Raw genomic sequence first — 17,740 nt, 5'->3', positions numbered from 1 at the left:
AGGGGGGGAGGGGGGAAGGGAGAGGGAGGGGAGAGGGGAAAGAGGAGTGGTAGGAGGGAGAGGTAGGGGGAAGGGAGGAGAGAGGGAGGGGAGAGGGAGGGAGGGGAGGAGAGAGAGGAGTGTAGGAGGAGAGGTAGGGGGAAGGGAGGAGAGAAGGGGAGGGGAACGGAGAGGGAGGGGAGAGGTAGGGGGAAGGGAGGAGAGAAGGGAGAGGAACGGAGAGGGAGGGGAGGGAGGGGGGAAGGGAGAGGGAGGGGAGAGGAGAGGGAGGCGAGAGAGAGGGGAGAGAAGGGGGAGAGGGAAGGGAGAAGGGAGAGGAGAGGGGGGAGAGGAACAGAGAGGGAGGGAGGGAGGGAGAGAGGGGGGTGGTGGTTGAGTGTGGGAGGGGGAGTGCCGTGGTGTTACAGTGGCTTGTCCGATGGGGGTGGGGGTGTCTCTCTCTCTCTCTCTCTCTGACCCTGTGTCTGACCCTCTCCCCTCCCCACAGCGAGGAACGTTTTCCGTGTGAGTTTCCGGGAGAGGACCCGGGGTCAGTCCCACACCTTCCAGGCCGATGATGCCTTCAACAAGCAGCAGTGGGTCTCCTGTATCCGACAGGCCATCGTCGCCTGTCACGATGGAGGGACACTACCACCACCAGGCAATCTCCCGGAGAGCTCGCTGCAACAGATCGCCGAGCTCAGCCTCGAGGGGGACGAGGGGGGCGAGGGGGCCGGGCTCAGCCTCGAGGGGGGTGAGGGGGCCGAGGGGCTGCAACCCACACCCACTCCGTAACCTCCCTCCGACACCCAACTGCACTCAACGTCCAGCTCCTCACAACATCCACCTTCGCAGCCGGGGCCGCTCAGCCCCAACGGACAGGCTAGCCCCTTCACCAAACTCAGTGTCCCATGCAGTAAGGCTCCCTCTACACCGTTCCCCCCACTCCCCAGGGACGGGGGGGGGGGGGGGGTTAGATACAGAGTAAAGCTCCCTCTACACTGTCCTCCCACTCCCAGGGACAGGGGGTTAGAGACAGAGTAAAGCTCCCTCTACACCTCCCAGACCCTGAGCCAGTTCCTGAACATCATCGCTCCCTCCTGAAGCTCCGGGAGCGATGGTGGGGGTGAGGGAGCCGTATTCCAGCTGCAGCAAACACCGATTCCTTGTACAGATCCCCCCCCCCCAGATTCTTGTCTTTAAACTCAGCTGTTCCCTTTCGCAATAAACACCACTGTATCCAACGTCAAGGTCTGGCTGTTACTCTGTGAGTCACGCACCTCCCTCTCTCCCTCCTTCCTGCCCCTCTCTCCCTCTCTCCCTCCCTCCAAGTCTCTTGACATTTCACGCTGTCTGGTCCTGTCTCCCTCAGTCTCTCTGCTCTCCCCCTTTTCTGTCTCTCTCTCTCTCTCTCCTCCCCATGCTCTCGTTCAACTTATCGAGACTTATACCAAATTTTGATTTCTTTTAAAATCAAAGCTAAATGTTCAATTACACCTCTTCTCTCCCCGCCCCCCCCTACACACCCCCGGGGGAGAGGGAGACAGACACAGAGAGAGGGAGCCTGTCATTTCCTGTTGCGAATTGGTGTTCCCGTTTTGGTGTTCTTGCGGATGGGTCCTGATGTGGGAGGCAGCGTACTGGGGAAGGGGGGGGGGGGGGGGGGGGGAACAGTGGAACCGTGGAACCAGACGGGTCAGACGCACCCTCTGGGGGTGTGTTATGGAACCTTTAAGAGGTTGACGTGAGGGCGGGTGTTCCAACACCGCTACACACAGACGAATGGGTCCCACAGAGCGCGGACAGACTCTCTCCAACAAGAGACAGGAAGGAGGGTTTGATTTTTTTTTAAACTGTAGGTACCAGCAGTAGCTAATCATCCAAGAGAGGGAGGGGGAAGAGAGGGGTGAGTGACACAGGGAGAGACACGGAGAGAGAGCGAGGGAGGACAGAAGCACTGGTGTAAGGAGAGGGGGAGAGAGAGAGACAGAAGCACTGTGTTGAGACAGGGAGAGAGAGACAGAAGCGCTAGTCTAGAGAGACAGAGAGGTGAGTGACAGGGAGAGAGAGAGAGAGACAGAGAGGTGAGTGACAGGGAGAGAGAGAGAGAGACAGAGACAGAAGCACTGTGTTGAGAAAGGGAGAGAGAGACAGAAGCGCTAGTCTAGAGAGAGAGAGAGAGAGAGAGAGAGAGAGACAGACGGGGGAGAAAGGGGATGATCAGGGAGAGAGAAAGAGGGATAGAGAGTGAGACAGAAGCACTGGCATGGAGAGGAAGACAGAGAGAGAGAAAGACATGGTCTCAGGCAGATCATTCGAGCAGACGCGTGGATTCTGTGGCGATCGGTTGCCGATTGAAGAGCAGCACTGGATCGGTATCAGAGACGGTGAAGAGCAGGCATCTCTCTCAGGGGGTTCACTGAAAATACAGCATGGTCAATCAGAACAAACCAGGACAGCTCGGAACCACCCGGAGCCCAGAGGGAGGGGGAGCCTGTACCCCAGAGAGAGAGAGAGAGAGAGAGAGCGAGCTCGTACCCTAAGAGTGCGTTCGTATCCCAGAGAGAGAGAAAGGGGAGCCCTTACCCCAGAGAGAGGGAGAGGGGGGGGGACGGGGAGCCCATACCCCACTGAGAATCTGTGTGTGTGTGTGTGTGTGTGTGGGGGGTGTGTCTGTGTGTGCACGCATGTCCCATACCTCAGTCACACGGTGGAACATGTTGACAGGGCCGATACTCCTGCAGAGTCTCGTGCTCCCCCTCCAGCTCATCGCACTCGATTATCGGGTAACCCGAGAAAGAGACGTTCACTTGTTTCAGAATGCCCCTTAACCCTCTGCAAGGAAAACCAACAGCAGTGGATGCACTGTCTCCTACTGAACCGAACCCTGCTCTATTCCCACACACACACACACAACAAAACAGCTTCAATTACCCAGAGCTTAATGCAGCCCCCGTGAAGCCTGAGGCCTGCGCTCCCTGACCTCTCTGTGTGTGTGTGAGGCCTGAGGCCCGGTCTCCCTGCACCGTATGAGGTCTGAGGCCTGCTCTCCTGACCCTGTGTGACAGGCCTGAGGCCTACTCTCCCTGCTCCCCTGAGAGACCTGAGGTCTGCTCTCCCTGACTGCGTGAGAGGCCTGGTTTCCCAGCTCCTCTGTGAGGCCTGAGGCCTGTTCTCCTTGCACCGTGAGGCAGTTTCCTAACCAGACGAAGGACAGCCCAGAGGTCGCGCACATCAGGCTCACGGGTATTTAGGGTAGACCGGTTCACAGACTCGGCTCCGGCTCCGACTGCTGCCCTCGCCGCAGGGAGGGTGACACAGGCCCCAGTCGCTCCAATCGCTCCATACCCCTTTGCCGTCTGTTGATCAAGAGAAGACATTGCCGGAGATTAATGATCCCGCCGTCTCGGACCCTGCGTCCCTACCCTACTCCCACCCCCCACCCCCCCACCTCAGAGCAGCCACGCACAGCCTCTCCTCTGCCTGTTACACACACACGCAATCCCCCTCTGCACAGCTTCCCGTCTGCCTGTTACAGATACACACACAGCCTTCCTGTCTGCCTGTTACAGACGCGCACAGCCTTCCCTCACAGCCTTCCGTCTGCCTGTTACAGACACACACAGCCCCCCCCCCTCCCGCCTGCCTGTTACAGACACACACAGCCCCCCCTCCCGCCTGCCTGTTACAGACACACACAGCCCCCCCTCCCGCCTGCCTGTTACAGACACACACAGCCCCCCCTCCCGTCTGCCTGTTACAGACACACACAGCCCCCCCCCTCCCGCCTGCCTGTTACAGCCACAGCGCAGTGCGTCCCGGGCCCTCCCGTGAGCCTGTTCCAGGCCGTGCAGCCTGAGGCAGAGTTCCAGTCACACTTACACCAGCAGTTATCACTGTCGTAGCAGGTCCGGACCTCGATGATGGAGCCCTGACAGGGCTCACCCCCGTGACTCCTGCCTCGGCAGTGCCGTGTCCGTCGTTGCTGGCCCACAAACTGCGTGCACGTGATGTTCCAGCCGGTCCGGGCGCACAAGGACCACTGGCCCCAGTTAGTCCACACGCCGTCCACTGCGCAGAGAGAGAGGTCCAGGGAGATCAGGGGATCCCAGCAAAATGGCGTCGCTCTGCCGATGCGACTCTCACCTGCCTCCTGTGTGGGAGGCCTGGGGCCTGGTCTCCATGCACCCCTGTGTGGGAGGCCTGGTCTCCATGCTCCCTGTGTGGGAGGCCTGAGGCCTGGTCTCCATGCTCCCTGTGTGGGGAGGCCTGAGGCCTGGTCTCCATGCTCCTGTGTGGGAGGCCTGAGGCCTGGTCTCCATGCTCCCTGTGTGGGAGGCCTGAGGCCTGGTCTCCCTGCCCCCTGTGTGGGGAGGCCTGAGGCCTGGTCTACCTGCCTCATTGTGTGAGAGGCCTGTGGCCTGAATCACACCCAATACGCTCTCCAGCAACGCAGACCACGTCCCACGTCCCCCGTCTCTGTGCTGACCGCGGATTGAGGCTGGAGAGCTGCCAGGCCCATGTGGAACAGGCCGTGTCTCTGGGCAGGGGCGGCAACTTGCCGGAATTCTCACCTGGACAGGGGAGGCCGGTGTTGCAGAGAACATTGCGGGATCGGATACCGCTACAGTCGGGGCCACCGTACTTGGTGGGGAAGAGTCACAGGCCCGGCTTTGGTGAACGTCCCGATCCCACATGACACGGAACACGGAGCGCTCTCGGCCCAGGAACCCCAATTCCCGGCAACTGGAGGGAGGGAGGGGGAAAGAGAGGGAGGGAGGGAGACAGGGGGTGGAGAGAGGGAGGGAGGGACAGGGAGACTGAGCAACATTCAAAACACTACTTCACTCAGAAAAACCATTTCCCATCACCCCCCCTCCCACCCCCAATCCTTCATGTGAGGCCTGAGGCCTGGGGCCTGGTCTCCCTGCCCCATGTGTGAGAGGCCTGGGGCCTCGTCTCCTATCCCACTGCGTGTGAGGTCTGAGGCTTGGTTTCCCTGCCCCATGTGTGTGTGAGGCCTGAGGTCTGGTCTCCCTTCCTGCTGCGTGTGAGGCCTCGTCTCCCTCCTCAATGTGTGAGGCCTGGGGCCTGGTCTCCCTGCCCCCGTGAGAGAGGCCTGGGGCCTCGTCTCCTACCCCACTGTGTGTGAGGCCTGGTCTCCCAGCCTGCTGTGCGTGAGGCCAGAGGCCTGAGGCCTGGTCTTGCTCCTCCATGTGTGAGGCCTGAGGCCTGAGGCCTAGTCTCCCAGCCTGCTGCGTGTGAGATACCTGGTGGGGCTGGGACGTGTGGATCAAAAGCTGGCCCTAGGACGAGAACCACTCACCGGGGCAGAAGGGTAAGAAGTCACACAGGCCAATGTCCACGTCTGCCCCGGGGCACGGATCTCCCGGGGGATCAAAGGAAGGGGTCGGGTTGTTGCAGGTCCGGTTGCGTCTTTGCCGGGGAGTGTGACTGCTCCCTTCCTCCCGACAGGAACTGGAACATGAACCCCAACTGGCCCAGACTGACCAGGATCCGTGAGCTGGAACAGAGAACCGCAGCTCAGAGTGACTCCAGCCCGGGGTGGGGGAAGGGAGAGGGGAGGGGAAGGGAAGGGCGGGAGGAGAGAGAGAGAGAGAGAGAGAGAGAGAGGAGAGAGAGAGAGAGAGAGACGGGGAAGGGAGGGGGGGGGAAGAGAGGGAGGGGGGGGGGGAAGAGAGGGAGGGGGGGGGGAAGGTGGTAGAATGGAGAGAGACAGAGGAAATAAAGGGGGAGAATGAGTGAGTGAGGGGACAGGGACACAGAGGGGGGTGAGGGAGAGGAAGAGCGAAGGAGAGCAAGGGAGGAGTGGGGGGAGAGAGCGAGGTGGGGAAGGGGAGGTGAGGGGAGAGAGCGAGGGTGGGGTGGGGTGGGGTGGGGGAGGGGAGAGAGCGAGGGTGGGGTGGGGTGGGGGAGGGGAGAGAGCGAGGGTGGGGTGGGGTGGGGAGGGGGAGGGGGGAGAGCGAGGGGGTGAGAGGGAGAGCGAGGGGGGGAGGTGAGGGGAGAGAGCGAGGGTGGGGAGGGGGAGGGGGGAGAGCGAGGGGGGTGAGAGGGAGAGCGAGGGGGGGAGGTGAGGGGAGAGAGCGAGGGTGGGGAGGGGAGGGGGAGGGGAGAGAGCGAGGGTGGGGTGGGGAGGGGGAGGGGGGGAGAGCGAGGGGGGTGAGAGGGAGAGCGAGGGGGGGAGGTGAGGGGAGAGAGCGAGGGTGGGGAGGGGGAGGGGAGAGAGCGAGGGGGGTGAGAGGGAGAGCGAGGGGGGGAGGTGAGGGGAGAGAGCGAGGGTGGGGAGGGGAGGGGGAGGGGAGAGAGCGAGGGTGGGGTGGGGAGGGGGAGGGGAGAGAGCGAGGGGGGGGAGGTGAGAGGGAGAGCGAGGGGGGGAGGTGAGGGGAGAGAGCGAGGGGGGTGAGAGGGAGAGCGAGGGGGGGAGGTGAGGGGAGAGAGCGAGGGGGGTGAGAGGGAGAGCGAGGGGGGGAGGTGAGGGGAGAGAGCGAGGGTGGGGAGGGGGAGGGGGAGGGGGGAGAGCGAGGGGGGTGAGAGGGAGAGCGAGGGGGGTCACACTCACTGGGACAAATGTCTTGGAGGACACACGACTGGATTTGTCGATTGGATCCAGGACAGGTGCCCCCACAGGCCGGAGGGGGCTCGGTGCATGATCGGAATCTCTCCTTATTCCCAATCGCACACGTCACGGAGCACCGACCCCATGGAGACCAAGCACTCCAACCACCGGGAACTGGAACAGAGGACAGAGTCACTCCCCGAGAAACACAGGGGCCCAGCTCCCCTAAAAACACAGGGGCCCAGCTCCCCTACTCCCCTAAAAACACAGGGGCCCAGCTCCCCTACTCCCCTAAAAACACAGGGGCCCAGCTCCCCTACTCCCCTAAAAACACAGGGGCCCAGCTCCCCTACTCCCCTAAAAACACAGGGGCCCAGCTCCCCTACTCCCCTAAAAACACAGGGGCCCAGCTCCCCTACTCCCCTAAAAACACAGGGGCCCAGCTCCCCTACTCCCCTAAAAACACAGGGGCCCAGCTCCCCTACTCCCCTAAAAACACAGGGGCCCAGCTCCCCTACTCCCCGAAAAACACAGGGGCCCAGCTCCCCTACTCCCCTAAAAACACAGGGGCCCAGCTCCCCTACTCCCCTAAAAACACAGGGGCCCAACTCCCCTACTCCCCTAAAAACACAGGGGCCCAGCTCCCCTACTCCCCTAAAAACACAGGGGCCCAGCTCCCCTACTCCCCTAAAAACACAGGGGCCCAGCTCCCCTACTCCCCTAAAAACACAGGGGCCCAGCTCCCCTACTCCCCTAAAAACACAGGGACCCAGCTCCCCTACTCCCCTAAAAACACAGGGGCCCAGCTCCCCTACTCCCCTAAAAACACAGGGGCCCAGCTCCCCTACTCCCTAAAAACACAGGGGCCCAGCTCCCCTACTCCCCTAAAAACACAGGGGCCCAGCTCCCCTACTCCCCTAAAAACACAGGGGCCCAGCTCCCCTACTCCCCTAAAAACACAGGGGCCCAGCTCCCCTACTCCCCTAAAAACACAGGGGCCCAACTCCCCTAAAAACACAGGGGCCCAGCTCCCCTACTCCCCTAAAAACACAGGGGCCCAGCTCCCCTACTCCCCTAAAAACACAGGGGCCCAGCTCCCCTACTCCCCTAAAAACACAGGGGCTCAACTCCCCTACTCCCCTAAAAACACAGGGCCCAGCTCCCCTACTCCCCTAAAAACACAGGGGCTCAACTCCCTACTCCCCTAAAAACACAGGGGCCCAGCTCCCCTACTCCCTAAAAACACAGGGGCTCAACTCCCCTACTCCCCTAAAAACACAGGGGCCCAGCTCCCCTACTCCCCTAAAAACACAGGGGCCCTACTCCCCTAAAAACACAGGGGCCCAGCTCCCCTACTCCCCTAAAAACACAGGGGCCCAGCTCCCCTACTCCCCTAAAAACACAGGGGCCCAGCTCCCCTACTCCCCTAAAAACACAGGGGCCCAGCCCCCCGACTCCCCTAAAAACACAGGGGCCCAGCTCCCCTACTCCCCTAAAAACACAGGGGCCCAGCTCCCCTACTCCCCTAAAAACACAGGGGCCCAACTCCCCTACTCCCTAAAAACACAGGGGCCCAGCTCCCCTACTCCCCTAAAAACACAGGGGCCCAGCTCCCCTACTCCCCTAAAAACACAGGGGCCCAGCTCCCCTACTCCCCTAAAAACACAGGGGCCCAGCTCCCCTACTCCCCTAAAAACACAGGGGCCCAGCTCCCCTACTCCCCCCTACTCCCCTAAAAACACAGGGGCCCAGCCCCCCGACTCCCCTAAAACACAGGGGCCCAGCTCCCCTACTCCCCTAAAAACACAGGGACCCAGCTCCCTACTCCCCTAAAAACACAGGGGCCCAGCTCCCCTACTCCCCTAAAAACACAGGGGCCCAGCTCCCCTACTCCCCTAAAAAACACAGGGGGCCCAGCTCCACCTACTCCCTAAAAACACAGGGGCCCACTCCCCTACTCCCCTAAAAACACAGGGGCCCAAGCTCCCCTACTCCCCTAAAAACACAGGGGCCCAGACTCCCCTACTCCCCTAAAAACACAGGGGCCCACTCCCCTACTCCCCTAAAAACACAGGGGCCCAGCTCCCCTACTCCCCTAAAAAACACAGGGGCCCAGCCCCCTACTCCCCTAAAAACACAGGGGCCCAGCTCCCCTACTCCCCTAAAAACACAGGGGCCCAGCTCCCCTACTCCCCTAAAAACACAGGGGCCCAACTCCCCTACTCCCCCTAAAAACACAGGGGCCCAGCTCCCCTAAAAACACAGGGGCCCAGCTCCCCTACTCCCCTAAAAACACAGGGGCCCCAGCTCCCCTACTCCCCTAAAAACACAGGGGCCCAGCTCCCCTACTCCCCTAAAAACACAGGGCCCAGCTCCCCTACTCCCCTAAAAACACAGGGGCCCAGCTCCCCTACTCCCCTAAAAACACAGGGGCCCAACTCCCCTACTCCCCGAAAAACACAGGGGCCCAGCTCCCCTACTCCCCGAAAAACACAGGGCCCAGCTCCCCTAAAAACACAGGGGCCCAGCTCCCCTACTCCCCTAAAAACACAGGGGCCCAGCTCCCCTACTCCCCTAAAAACACAGGGCCCAGCTCCCCTACTCCCCTAAAAACACAGGGCCCAGCTCCCCTACTCCCCTAAAAACACAGGGGCCCAGCTCCCCTACTCCCCTAAAAACACAGGGGCCCAGCTCCCTACTCCCCTAAAACACAGGGGCCCAACTCCCTACTCCCTAAAAACACAGGGGCCCAGCTCCCCTACTCCCCTAAAACACAGGGGCCCCGACTCCCCTACTCCCCTAAAAACACAGGGCCCAGCTCCCCTACTCCCCTAAAAACACAGGGGCCCAGCTCCCCTACTCCCCTAAAAACACAGGGGCCCAGCTCCCCTACTCCCCTAAAAACACAGGGGCCCAGCTCCCCCTACTCCCCTAAAAACACAGGGGCCCAGCTCCCCTACTCCCCTAAAAACACAGGGGGCCCAGCTCCCTACTCCCCTAAAAACACAGGGGCCCACTCCCCTACTCCCCTAAAAACACAGGGCCCAGCTCCCCTACTCCCCTAAAAACACAGGGGGCCCAGCTCCCCTACTCCCCTAAAAACACAGGGGCCCAGCTCCCCTACTCCCCTAAAAACACAGGGGCCCAGCTCCCTACTCCCCTAAAAACACAGGGGCCCAGCTCCCCTACTCCCCTAAAAACACAGGGGCCCAGCTCCCTACTCCCCTAAAAACACAGGGGCCCAGCTCCCCTACTCCCCTAAAAACACAGGGGCCCAGCTCCCCTACTCCCCTAAAAACACAGGGGCCCCAGCTCCCCTACTCCCCGAAAAACACAGGGGCCCAGCTCCCCTACTCCCCTAAAAACACAGGGCCCAGCTCCCCTACTCCCCGAAAAACACAGGGGCCCAGCTCCCCTACTCCCTAAAAACACAGGGGCCCAGCTCCCCTACTCCCCTAAAAACACAGGGGCCCAACTCCCCTACTCCCTAAAAACACAGGGGCCCAGCTCCCCTACTCCCCTAAAAACACAGGGGCCCAGCTCCCCTACTCCCCTAAAAACACAGGGGCCCAACTCCCCTAAAAACACAGGCCCAGCTCCCCTAAAAACACAGGGGCCCAGCTCCCCTAAAAACACAGGGCCCAGCTCCCCTACTCCCCTAAAAACACAGGGGCCCAGCTCCCCTACTCCCCTAAAAACACAGGGGCCCAGCTCCCCACTCCCCTAAAAACACAGGGGCCCAGCTCCCCTACTCCCCTAAAAACACAGGGGCCCAACTCCCCTACTCCCCTAAAAACACAGGGGCCCAGCTCCCCTAAAAACACAGGGGCCCTACTCCCCTACTCCCCTAAAAACACAGGGGCCCAGCTCCCCTACTCCCCTAAAAACACAGGGCCCAGCTCCCCTACTCCCCTAAAAACACAGGGGCCCAGCTCCCCTACTCCCCTAAAAACACAGGGCCCAGCTCCCCTACTCCCCTAAAAACACAGGGGCCCAGCTCCCCTAAAAACACAGGGGCCCAGCTCCCCTACTCCCTAAAAACACAGGGGCCCAGCTCCCCTACTCCCCTAAAAACACAGGGGCCCAGCTCCCCTACTCCCCTAAAAACACAGGGGCCCAGCTCCCCTACTCCCCTAAAAACACAGGGGCCCAGCTCCCCTACTCCCCTAAAAACACAGGGGCCCAACTCCCCTACTCCCCTAAAAACACAGGGCCCAGCTCCCCTACTCCCCTAAAAACACAGGGGCCCAGCTCCCCTAAAAACACAGGGGCCCAGCTCCCCTAAAAACACAGGGGCCCAGCTCCCCTACTCCCCGAAAAACACAGGGGCCCAACTCCCCTACTCCCCTAAAAACACAGGGGCCCAGCTCCCCTACTCCCCTAAAAACACAGGGGCCCAACTCCCCTACTCCCCTAAAAACACAGGGCCCAGCTCCCCTAAAAACACAGGGGCCCCAGCTCCCCTACTCCCCTAAAGACACAGGGGCCCAGCTCCCCTACTCCCCTAAAAACACAGGGGCCCAGCTCCCCTACTCCCCTAAAAACACAGGGGCCCAACTCCCCTAAAAACACAGGGGCCCAGCTCCCCTACTCCCCTAAAAACACAGGGCCCAGCTCCCCTACTCCCCTAAAAACACAGGGGCCCAGCTCCCCTACTCCCCTAAAAACACAGGGGCCCAGCTCCCCTACTCCCCTAAAAACACAGGGCCCAGCTCCCCTACTCCCCTAAAAACACAGGGGCCCAGCTCCCCTACTCCCCTAAAAACACAGGGGCCCAGCTCCCCTACTCCCCTAAAAACACAGGGCCCAGCTCCCCTACTCCCCTAAAAACACAGGGGCCCAGCTCCCCTACTCCCCTAAAAACACAGGGGCCCAGCTCCCCTACTCCCCTAAAAACACAGGGGCCCAGCTCCCCTACTCCCTAAAAACACAGGGGCCCAGCTCCCCTAAAAACACAGGGGCCCAGCTCCCCTACTCCCCTAAAAACACAGGGGCCCAGCTCCCCTACTCCCCTAAAAACACAGGGCCCAGCTCCCCCACTCCCTAAAAACACAGGGCCCAGCTCCCCTACTCCCCTAAAAACACAGGGGCCCAGCTCCCCTACTCCCTAAAAACACAGGGGCTCAGCTCCCCTACTCCCCTAAAAACACAGGGGCCCAGCTCCCCTACTCCCCTAAAAACACAGGGGCCCAGCTCCCCTACTCCCCTAAAAACACAGGGGCCCAGCTCCCCTACTCCCCTAAAAACACAGGGGCCCAGCTCCCCTACTCCCCTAAAAACACAGGGGCCCAGCTCCCCTACTCCCCTAAAAACACAGGGGCCCTACTCCCCTAAAAACACAGGGGCCCAGCTCCCCTACTCCCCTAAAAACACAGGGGCTAAAAACACAGGGGCCCAGCTCCCCTACTCCCCGAAAAACACAGGGGCCCAGCTCCCCTACTCCCCTAAAAACACAGGGGCCCAGCTCCCCTACTCCCCTAAAAACACAGGGGCCCAGCTCCCCTACTCCCCTAAAAACACAGGGGCCCAGCTCCCCGACTCCCCTAAAAACACAGGGGCCCAGCTCCCCTACTCCCCTAAAAACACAGGGGCCCAGCTCCCCTACTCCCCTAAAAACACAGGGGCCCAGCTCCCCTACTCCCCTAAAAACACAGGGGCCCAGCTCCCCTACTCCCCTAAAAACACAGGGGCCCAGCTCCCCTACTCCCCTAAAAACACAGGGCCCAGCTCCCCTACTCCCCTAAAAACACAGGGGACCAGCTCCCCTAAAAACACAGGGGCCCAGCTCCCCTACTCCCCTAAAAACACAGGGGCCCAGCTCCCCTACTCCCCTAAAAACACAGGGGCCCAGCTCCCCTACTCCCCTAAAAACACAGGGGCCCCTACTCCCCTAAAAACACAGGGGCCCAGCTCCCCTACTCCCCTAAAAACACAGGGGCCCAGCTCCCCTACTCCCTAAAAACACAGGGGCCCAACTCCCCTACTCCCCTAAAAACACAGGGGCCCAGCTCCCCTACTCCCCTAAAAACACAGGGGCCCAGCTCCCCTACTCCCCTAAAAACACAGGGGCCCAGCTCCCCTACTCCCCTAAAAACACAGGGCCCAGCTCCCCTACTCCCCTAAAAACACAGGGGACCAGCTCCCCTACTCCCCTAAAAACACAGGGGCCCAGCTCCCCTACTCCCCTAAAAACACAGGGGCCCAGCTCCCCTACTCCCCTAAAAACACAGGGGCCCAGCTCCCCTACTCCCCTAAAAACACAGGGGCCCAGCTCCCCTACTCCCCTAAAAACACAGGGGCCCAGCTCCCCTACTCCCCTAAAAACACAGGGCCCAGCTCCCCTACTCCCCGAAAATCACAGGGCCCAGCTCCCCTACTCCCCCTAAAAACACAGGGGCCCAGCCCCCCCTAAAAACACAGGGGCCCAGCTCCCCTACTCCCCTAAAAACACAGGGGCCCAGCTCCCCTACTCCCCTAAAAACACAGGGGCCCAGCTCCCCTACTCCCCTAAAAACACAGGGGCCCAGCTCCCCTACTCCCCGAAAAACACAGGGGCCCAGCTCCCCTACTCCCCTAAAAACACAGGGGCCCAGCTCCCCTACTCCCCTAAAAACACAGGGGCCCAGCTCCCCTACTCCCCTAAAAACACAGGGGCCCAGCTCCCCTACTCCCCTAAAAACACAGGGTCCCAGCTCCCCTACTCCCCCTAAAAACACAGGGGCCCAGCTCCCCTACTCCCCTAAAAACACAGGGGCCCAGCTCCCCTACTCCCCCTAAAAACACAGGGCCCAGCTCCCCTAAAAACACAGGGGCCCAGCTCCCCTACTCCCCGAAAAACACAGGGGCCCAGCTCCCCTACTCCCCTCAAAACAGAGGGGCCCAGCTCCCCTACTCCCCTAAAAACACAGGGCCCAGCTCCCCTACTCCCCTAAAAACACAGGGGCCCAGCTCCCCTACTCCCCGAAAAACACAGGGCCCAGCTCCCCTACTCCCCTAAAAACACAGGGGGCCCAGCTCCCCTACTCCCCTAAAAACACAGGGGCCCAGCTCCCCTACTCCCCTAAAAACACAGGGGCCCAGCTCCCCTACTCCCCTAAAAACACAGGGGCCCAACTCCCCTAAAAACACAGGGGCCCAGCTCCCCTACTCCCCTAAAAACACAGGGGCCCAGCTCCCCTACTCCCCTAAAAACACAGGGGCCCAGCTCCCCTACTCCCCTAAAAACACAGGGGCCCAGCTCCCCTACTCCCCTAAAAACACAGGGGCCCAGCTCCCCTACTCCCCTAAAAACACAGGGGCCCAGCTCCCCTACTCCCCTAAAAACACAGGGCTCAGCTCCCCTACTCCCCTAAAAACACAGGGGCCCAGCTCCCCTACTCCCCTAAAAACACAGGGGCCCAGCTCCCCTACTCCCCTAAAAACACAGGGGCCCAGCTCCGCTACTCCCCTAAAAACACAGGGGCCCAGCTCCCCTACTCCCCTAAAAACACAGGGGCCCAGCTCCCCTACTCCCCTAAAAACACAGGGGCCCAGCTCCCCTACTCCCCTAAAAACACAGGGGCCCAGCTCCCCTACTCCCCTAAAAACACAGGGGCCCAGCTCCTCTACTCCCCTAAAAACACAGGGGCCCAGCTCCCCTACTCCCCTAAAAACACAGGGGCCCAGCTCCCCTACTCCCCTAAAAACACAGGGGCCCAGCTCCCCTACTCCCCTAAAAACACAGGGACCCAGCTCCCCTACTCCCCTAAAAACACAGGGGCCCAACTCCCCTAAAAACACAGGGGCCCAGCTCCTCTACTCCCCTAAAAACACAGGGGCCCAGCTCCCCTACTCCCCTAAAAACACAGGGGCCCAGCTCCCCTACTCCCCTAAAAACACAGGGGCCCAGCTCCCCTACTCCCCTAAAAACACAGGGGCCCAGCTCCCCTACTCCCCTAAAAACACAGGGGCCCAGCTCCCCTAAAAACACAGGGGCCCAGCTCCCCTACTCCCCTAAAAACACAGGGGCCCAGCTCCCCTACTCCCCTAAAAACACAGGGGCCCAGCTCCCCTACTCCCCTAAAAACACAGGGGCCCAGCTCCCCTACTCCCCTAAAAACACAGGGGCCCAGCTCCCCTACTCCCCTAAAAACACAGGGGCCCAGCTCCCCTACTCCCCTAAAAACACAAGGGCCCAGCTCCCCTACTCCCCTAAAAACACAGGGGCCCAGCTCCCCTACTCCCCTAAAAACACAGGGGCCCAGCTCCCCCACTCCCCTAAAAACACAGGGGCCCAGCTCCCCTACTCCCCTAAAAACACAGGGACCCAGCTCCCCTACTCCCCTAAAAACACAGGGGCCCAGCCCCCCTACTCCCCTAAAAACACAGGGGCCCAGCTCCCCTACTCCCCTAAAAACACAGGGGCCCAGCTCCTCTACTCCCCTAAAAACACAGGGGCCCAGCTCCCCTACTCCCCTAAAAACACAGGGCCCAGCTCCCCGACTCCCCTAAAAACACAGGGGCCCAGCTCCCCTACTCCCCTAAAAACACAGGGTCCCAGCTCCCCAACTCCCCTAAAAACACAGGGGCCCAGCTCCCCTACTCCCCTAAAAACACAGGGGCCCAGCTCCCCTACTCCCCTAAAAACACAGGGGCCCAGCTCCCCTACTCCCCTAAAAACACAGGGGCCCAGCTCCCCTACTCCCCTAAAAACACAGGGGCCCAGCTCCCCTACTCCCCTAAAAACACAGGGGCCCAGCTCCCCGACTCCCCTAAAAACACAGGGGCCCAGCTCCCCTACTCCCCTAAAAACACAGGGGCCCAGCTCCCCTACTCCCCTAAAAACACAGGGGCCCAGCTCCCCTACTCCCCTAAAAACACAGGGGCCCAGCTCCCCTACTCCCCTAAAAACACAGGGCCCAGCTCCCCTACTCCCCTAAAAACACAGGGGCCCAGCTCCCCTACTCCCCTAAAAACACAGGGGCCCAGCTCCCCTACTCCCCTAAAAACACAGGGGCCCAGCTCCCCTACTCCCCTAAAAACACAGGGGCCCAGCTCCCCTACTCCCCTAAAAACACAGGGGCCCAGCTCCCCTACTCCCCAAAAAACACAGGGGCCCAGCTCCCCTAAAAACACAGGGGCCCAACTCCCCTACTCCCCTAAAAACACAGGGGCCCAGCTCCCCTACTCCCCTAAAAACACAGGGGCCCAACTCCCCTAAAAACACAGGGGCCCAGCTCCCCTACTCCCCTAAAAACACAGGGGCCCAGCTCCCCTACTCCCCTAAAAACACAGGGGCCCAGCTCCCCTACTCCCCTAAAAACACAGGGGCCCAGCTCCCCTACTCCCCTAAAAACACAGGGCCCAGCTCCCCTACTCCCCGAAAAACACAGGGGCCCAGCTCCCCTACTCCCCTAAAAACACAGGGGCCCAGCTCCCCTACTCCCCTAAAAACACAGGGCCCAACTCCCCTACTCCCCTAAAAACACAGGGGCCCAGCTCCCCTACTCCCCTAAAAACACAGGGGCCCAGCTCCCCTACTCCCCTAAAAACACAGGGGCCCAGCTCCCCTACTCCCCTAAAAACACAGGGGCCCAACTCCCCTAAAAACACAGGGGCCCAGCTCCCCTACTCCCCTAAAAACACAGGGGCCCAGCTCCCCTACTCCCCTAAAAACACAGGGGCCCAACTCCCCTAAAAACACAGGGCCCAGCTCCCCTACTCCCCTAAAAACACAGGGGCCCAGCTCCCCTACTCCCCTAAAAACACAGGGGCCCAGCTCCCCTACTCCCCTAAAAACACAGGGGCCCAGCTCCCCTACTCCCCTAAAAACACAGGGCCCAGCTCCCCGACTCCCCTAAAAACACAGGGGCCCAGCTCCCCTACTCCCCTAAAAACACAGGGGCCCAGCTCCCCTACTCCCCTAAAAACACAGGGGCCCAGCTCCCCTACTCCCCTAAAAACACAGGGCCCAGCTCCCCTACTCCCCTAAAAACACAGGGGCCCAGCTCCCCTACTCCCCTAAAAACACAGGGGCCCAGCTCCCCTACTCCCCTAAAAACACAGGGGCCCAGCTCCCCTACTCCCCTAAAAACACAGGGGCCCAGCTCCCCTACTCCCCTAAAAACACAGGGGCCCAGCTCCCCTACTCCCCTAAAAACACAGGGCCCAGCTCCCCTACTCCCCTAAAAACACAGGGGCCCAGCTCCCCTACTCCCCTAAAAACACAGGGCCCAGCTCCCCTACTCCCCTAAAAACACAGGGCCCAGCTCCCCTACTCCCCTAAAAACACAGGGGCCCAGCTCCCCTACTCCCCTAAAAACACAGGGGCCCAGCTCCCCAACTCCCCTAAAAAACACAGGGACCCAGCTCCCCTACTCCCCTAAAAACACAGGGGCCCAGCTCCCCTACTCCCCTAAAAACACAGGGGCCCAGCTCCCCTACTCCCCTAAAATCACAGGGGTCCAGCTCCCCCACAAACACAGGGCCCAGCTCCCCTACTCCCCTAAAAACACAGGGGCCCAGCTCCCCTACTCCCCTAAAAACACAGGGGCCCAGCTCCCCTACTCCCCTAAAAACACAGGGGCCCAGCTCCCCTACTCCCCTAAAAACACAGGGGCCCAGCTCCCCTAAAAACACAGGGGCCCAGCTCCCCTACTCCCCTAAAAACACAGGGCGCAGCTCCCCTACTCCCCTAAAAACACAGGGGCCCAGCTCCCCTACTCCCCGAAAAACACAGGGGCCCAGCTCCCCTACTCCCCTAAAAACACAGGGGCCCAGCTCCCCTACTCCCCTAAAAACACAGGGGCCCAGCTCCCCTATTCCCCTAAAAACACAGGGGCCCAGCTCCCCTACTCCCCTAAAAACACAGGGGCCCAGCTCCCCTACTCCCCTAAAAACACAGGGGCCCAGCTCCCCTACTCCCCTAAAAACACAGGGGCCCAGCTCCCCTAAAAACACAGGGGCCCAGCTCCCCTACTCCCCTAAAAACACAGGGCGCAGCTCCCCTACTCCCCTAAAAACACAGGGGCCCAGCTCCCCTACTCCCCGAAAAACACACGGGCCCAGCTCCCCTACTCCCATAAAAACACAGGGGCCCAGCTCCCCTACTCCCCTAAAAACACAGGGGCCCAGCTCCCCTAAAAACACAGGGGCCCAGCTCCCCTACTCCCCTAAAAACACAGGGGCCCAGCTCCCCTACTCCCC

At 61.0% G+C, this 17,740-nt stretch overlaps 2 protein-coding genes across 2 annotated transcripts in view; both read right to left on the bottom strand.

Annotated features, from left to right (window-relative positions):
• ppp4r2b (protein phosphatase 4, regulatory subunit 2b) overlaps positions 1-17,740 on the bottom strand; it is a 94,081-nt gene that overhangs the window by 53,339 nt on the left and 23,002 nt on the right. The window lies entirely within an intron of this gene.
• Positions 1,811-17,617, bottom strand: LOC140483516 (properdin-like). Its single transcript, XM_072581685.1, has 8 exons — positions 17,593-17,617; positions 6,560-6,730; positions 5,306-5,503; positions 4,608-4,725; positions 4,419-4,519; positions 3,862-4,050; positions 3,224-3,338; positions 1,811-2,398 (listed from the first exon to the last, which is right to left on the bottom strand). Exons 1-8 carry the CDS (start codon positions 17,615-17,617, stop codon positions 2,200-2,202), a joined length of 1,116 nt encoding a protein of 371 aa, XP_072437786.1. The 3' UTR covers positions 1,811-2,199.

This window comes from Chiloscyllium punctatum, chromosome 12 (assembly GCF_047496795.1).
Source record: "Chiloscyllium punctatum isolate Juve2018m chromosome 12, sChiPun1.3, whole genome shotgun sequence".
Lineage (NCBI taxonomy): Eukaryota > Metazoa > Chordata > Chondrichthyes > Orectolobiformes > Hemiscylliidae > Chiloscyllium > Chiloscyllium punctatum.
The sequence above is the reverse complement of the archived record's forward strand: the minus strand, read 5'-3'. Positions and strand labels throughout refer to the sequence as shown.